Consider the following 5,618-nt stretch of genomic DNA (forward strand, 5'->3'; position numbering starts at 1 on the left):
GGGACAGGGAGGAGATGGGAAGATGTAAACTAAAAGGGGAGAGGACTGAAGTCTGTAAATTGAAGGGTGTGGACAGGGCAAACACAGAATTGTTCCTCAGATCCCACACCATCAGGATAAAGAGGCAATCAGTGAAGCTTGAAAATAGAAGGCTTGAAACCATGTCTACCCAAGTTATTGTATTTACTCTCCCAAGTACTCTATCGGGGATGAGCGAGGGTCAGTGCGTGAAACTCAATTCCCTCAAAACACCGCGCAGCCGAAAGTATCAGTTAGTTCAAGAGGGGTTTAGATTGACTGGGGTGAAAGGGCCACAACAGATTCCTGGAGGGGAATTTAGGGGTGAAGCTGGAGAGAGATTGAAATAGATTCATGGACAATAGGTCCACGAAAAGGTGTTCAGGGGAAAGGTTCATTTTTAAATCCATCATAAATGGAAGGCCCATGATGGGGTGAAGGGTAAATTAGGGAAAAGACCGCAAGCAAAGCAGTCCATTCAGCCCTGGATGCAATTTCTAACAGCAGCATCAGGTCACTTGGAGGAACTGTATGGCCATGGTTCTCCTGGACTCCCATCCTCACGGTTAGGGATGGACCACCCAGCACTCATAACCTGCCTTCTAGGGACACATCCTGGACCACTCAGCCATGAGTCTAGCAAAACTCCTCTTGAATCTGTGGATATTTTGATGGCACAGTTTCCTATGTGAATTAATTTCATCTGCTTACTTTTCCCAATTCAACCTCTCCCATTGGGTGAAGACTTGTTAGAAGGTACCCAAGGTAGATGGATATCCAGAGAGCAATCACCATTCACGGTGTCCACGCATCCTAATGTCACTGTTGGAGTTAGAGTTCTGAGCTGGCTGGAAATTGAGTCTGGCCCAGAAATGACTTTTCTCCAGGTGTAATGAGAAAGACACAGAGGGAGAGAGAGAGAGAGAGAGAGTGAAAGAGAGAGATGAAAGAGAGAGGGGAGAGACAGGGAGACAAAGACTGATTTCGAGCGAGAGACGGGCAGAGAGATAGCACATGGTCACACGGTTCCAGCAACCCGGCGCCACTATCAGAGATGGAGTCTTGGGCTGGATGGCCCAGCTGGTTGCCAAAGGTGTGAGATTGGACTCTGCACTCTGCTCTCAATGCTTTCTCCCCAGATGGAGTCTCCAGCTATATTGGTGGCTTTGGGGTGCAAGGGGAGGAAGGGGTGGGCCTAGCCCGTCTGGAAGTTCTAGGGGGACTGGGCACTTCCCTGGTTTGGGTCTGCAGCTCCCCCACTTTGCCCCAGGTCCAAGCTTCAACACTAATCTCCCTTCCATACTCCCCATCTCTTCCCTCTATCCCCAGCTACTCATGGAGACTCAGACACTGGTGAAGAAGACCTCAAGCAGTTCGTTCCTCCTCCTCTTCATCCTCCAGGCCTTTATCAGCTTCTGCCTCTTCTACTTCTGGAACTCCAGGGATCTCACTCTGTCAGGGTTCTGTCCCCCTTTGCCACCCCCACCCTCTTCCCCTCCAGGGCCGCCCCCGCTCACCATCTTGCTCTGGACATGGCCCTTCCACACACCTGTCGCCCTGAGCAACTGCTCCGAGCTCCTCGGAGTCCCTGACTGCCACATCACAGCCGACAGGGCCTGGTACCCACGGGCCGACGCTGTCATCCTGCACCACCGAGATATCAGCTATGGCACCGGGTCCATGCCTGTGGGGCCCCGTCCACCGGGTCAGCGCTGGGTCTGGTTCAACCTGGAGTCACCCAGCCACAGCCCCAACCTGGGCCTCATGAATTATCGCTTTAACCTGACCATGTCCTACCGGCACGACTCGGACATCTTCACGCCCTATGGCTGGCTGGAGCCACTGGGGAAGCCGGGCAAGGTCTCAGTACCTCCCAAGACCAAGTTGGTGGCGTGGACTGTGAGCAACTGGAACCCGAATTCCGTGCGGGTTCACTACTACCAGGAGCTGCAGAAACACCTGCATGTGGACGTGTATGGGGCCCGGCACCTGGCCCTGCCCCGCGCTCAACATTTGCCCATCCTGTCCCAGTACAAGTTCTACCTGGCATTCGAGAACTCCCTGCATGAGGACTACATCACTGAGAAGCTGTGGTTCAACGCTCTAAGCGCCGGGGCAGTGCCAGTGGTCTGCGGGCCCCCCCCGGCACAACTACGAGCGTTTCCTGCCCCCAGATGCCTTCATCCATATCAATGATTTCCCCAATGCCAGTGAGCTGGCCCGCCACCTGCGGGCAATGGACCGAGATGAGGTGCGCTACCAGGCTTACTTCCGTTGGCGGGAGCGGTTCCAGGTTGTGGGCAACGTTTCCTGGAACACCCACTTCTGCAAGGCATGTCGGGCCCTACGAGAGACCAGCACTTACCGGACGGTCCCCAACCTGGCCGACTGGTTCTCGTCCTCTTCTGGGTGGTAGCAAGTTGGGAGAAGAGTGACGGGGCCCTCCAAGCCCAACAGTGGGAGTCCGGTCAACTTCAAGGTCTCAGGCACAAAAAAACCACCAAACTTACAACCTATCAGCTGCCTCGACTATCATAGAACCTCATTGGGGTTCAGATCAGAATGCTTTATTCATTCATTCAATCGTATTTATTGAGCGCTGTGTGCAGAGCACTGTACTAAGCGATTGATTAGACATTATTTGGAGTTAGGGTTGTGGCTATGGTCAAATTCAGGATTAGTAATAATAATTGTGGTATTTAAGTGCTTACTTTGAGCCATGCACCATAGTAAACGCTTGGGGGGATGCAAGACCGTCAGGTCCAGCCCAGTCCCTGTCCCATATGGGGCTAACAGTCTAAGGGGAAGGGAGAAGAGGTGTCTTACCCCCGTTTTACCGATGAGGAAAATGAGGTACAGAGAAGTGAAGGGGCTTGCCCAAGGTTTGCCCAGAAGGCAAGTGGCGGAGCCGGGATTTGAACCCAGGCCCTCTGACTCTCAGGTCCAGACTCTTTCCACTAGGCCATGCTGCTTCCCTTTTATGTTTGGTTTAGGAGTGAAGATTAAAGATCAGGGTTAGGTTATTCTTAGGATTTAAGGTCTAGCTGTAGGGTAAAGAAAAGGCTTGGTCATTTGGGTTAAGGTTATAGGGTTATGGTTGGGCTAGAGCATGGCTTAGCAGAAAGAACACAGGCTTGGGAGTCAGGGGACATGGGTTTCTAATCCTAGCTCCGCCACTTGTCTGCTGTGTGACCTGGAGCAAATCACTTCACTTCTCTGTGCCTCAGTTACCTTATCTGTAAAATGGGGATTAAGACTGTGAGCCCCATGTAGGACAACTTGATTACCTTCCATCTACCCCAGCGCTTAGAACAGTGCTTGGCACATACTAAGAGCTTAACAAATACCTTCATCATCATTATTATTAGAGCAGATTGGGGGCTAGGATTTGGGTTAGAATTGGGGTTAAAATTAGGATTGGGTTGGGGCTAGAATTAGGGTTTGGATTAGGGTTGGGTTGGGATCAGAATTAGGGCTAGGATGAGGGTTCGCTTGGGGTTAGAACTGAGATTAAGATTTGAGGGTTGGGTTACAGGCAGACAAGGGTGGACATAAAGCAGAAGGGTCAACCAATCAACTGCATTATTGAGCACTTACTGTGTTCAGGGCACTGTACTAAGCGCTTGGGAGAGTACAAACAACAATATAACAGACACATTCCCTGTGGGGCACCACTAAGCCAAGCAACGCCAGGACCCTAATTCCAATCCCTTTGGCTCACTTGATTTTTTCCAATACTGAGCCTAATCACCTGGACCTGGGACTCCACGGTGGCCCCAGGGAGTTGGGAAGCCCCTGACTTGGGTGCTCTGCAGCACACAGGAAGCGCTCAATAAAAACCATTGAACAACTGCTCACTTGGGGTATGGGCCAGGGAGTAGACTTGGTCCCAAGGCTGTGACGCAGGGCCAGGCCGCAGGGGGCCCAGACGGCCAGTTGGTCACCAGCAGCCTTGTCAGCTCCTGCAGTGAATGGGCACGGCTCTGGGTGGAGACGGGAAAGCAGCCCTGTGCTCCTATGGCTCCCACTCTTTTGGCCAGCTGGACATGGCCTCCAGCCTGGCCCGGGGACCTGAAGGGCTCCCTTTGTCCTCAGTGGACCGTGGGATGAGCTGGCGAGTGGACACCACAGCCATCCACCCAAGATTGAAATTCCTTGCCTTAGAACCTCATCTCCTCCATCCACCCCTTCCCCTCAACACACGCACAGTGCCCAGTCTCACCAGAAAGAACAGACATTTAAAGAGCTGCTACCAATTCCTTTAAATATCTTGAGCCTCCATCCCTTCAGTATGAGTCACCATTTGCTTTGAACCCTGGCTGGAGTCAAGGAGCGGTGTTGATGATCATTATTTGTCAGCCAACAACCATTAGACTGGCAATCTTTCAATGACTTTCTCCCTTGCTCTTAGCAGGTAACAACTGATACTGGGTGGATTCCCCACCCACTAAATTCTCCATGATCTGAACTAGCAGAGGAGGGAAAGTGGCCCAGATAGCACACAGCATCAGAAAAAAAGCATAGCAGAGCCTGGGCCCCAGGGGGCGGAAGGGTTCAGCCTGCCCTCCCCCCACATCTGGGTGATGAAAACAAACATCCCCAGTCAGTTGAAGATTGTAGAATCCCTGTTGTGGACTGTGGGTGAGCCAGCAAGAATGACTATCAGAGCGATGGTTGGAGCTGGGAAAAGCTACAAAGCCCGGTGCAGATCATCCACTGGCAAATAATCCAATTTAACTGTGTTCTACCAAGTGGGTTTGCTTCCTTCCAGAAGGATCGGCTGGTGGTTTAATAGGGTCAGCCTGGTGGTTTTTGGTTGAAATGTGGGAAATTTATTTGGGATCTCTCTCTCTCTCTCTCCTAGAGCAGAACTCCTGGAGATGTTGGGGGGAGGGATGTGCCACTTCTGGGATGCCTGATGACATGGCAGCACAGATGGTAGCTTGTTGCAGCTGTGGAGAGGAAGTAGAGAGCAAAAGGGAGCTGGGGGACAAGGACCCCAGCCAGGAAACAGGGAAAGCCCATCCCCATCCCTTTTCCTCTCCCACCTAAACCTGCCCTGTCCCCATCTCCATGCTCCCAGGACAGGGAGGGAGTTTTGGGAGGCCCCACAGGGCAATGGGAGTGGGTGTCCTAGACTTGACTGGGGGTGAGAAAAGTGAGGTGACTGACTGGTTCAGCCAGTGGTGCTTCTCGGCTCCATGATCAGGGAGTGGAAGGTGAAAGCAGGGTGGGTGAAAGGGAGAAAGTGTGGGTAAAGTAGGGGGAACTCCTCTCCCACCCCCATCCTTTCAGGTCCCTAGCCCAGCCCAGCATGACCCTAAGCCCCCCAACCAGGGAGAAAAGTGAATCCCTCAGCCCCATCCCCCAGCTTAATTTCTTTAATTTCTTCTCTTGCTCCCTCCTGCCCACAGCCAGGTTACCTGGTCCCAGCAGAGTTTGTTCCACACTGGACCTTTGGAAGGCAGGCAAGAGGAAGATGGGGAAGGAGAGGTCAAGAGCCACAGTGGAGAAGGTGATGAGTAGGTGTCTGGTAGAATTCACAGACTCAGACTTATCACTGGAACATATCAATCCATCATTCAATTATAGGATTTGTT

General features: G+C 52.2%; 1 protein-coding gene across 1 annotated transcript; it reads left to right on the forward strand.

Moving 5' to 3' along the window:
- The first annotated feature begins 1,032 nt into the window (after positions 1 to 1,032).
- LOC100680766 (3-galactosyl-N-acetylglucosaminide 4-alpha-L-fucosyltransferase FUT3-like) lies at positions 1,033 to 2,434 on the forward strand. Its single transcript, XM_007656076.2, is given in 3 exon segments — positions 1,033 to 1,113; positions 1,348 to 2,148; positions 2,150 to 2,434. Coding segments are annotated over 3 exon segments (1,167 nt in total).
- Positions 2,435 to 5,618: the final 3,184 nt, after the last annotated feature.

Source organism: Ornithorhynchus anatinus, chromosome X1 (assembly GCF_004115215.2).
Source record: "Ornithorhynchus anatinus isolate Pmale09 chromosome X1, mOrnAna1.pri.v4, whole genome shotgun sequence".
Taxonomy (NCBI): Eukaryota; Metazoa; Chordata; class Mammalia; order Monotremata; family Ornithorhynchidae; genus Ornithorhynchus; species Ornithorhynchus anatinus.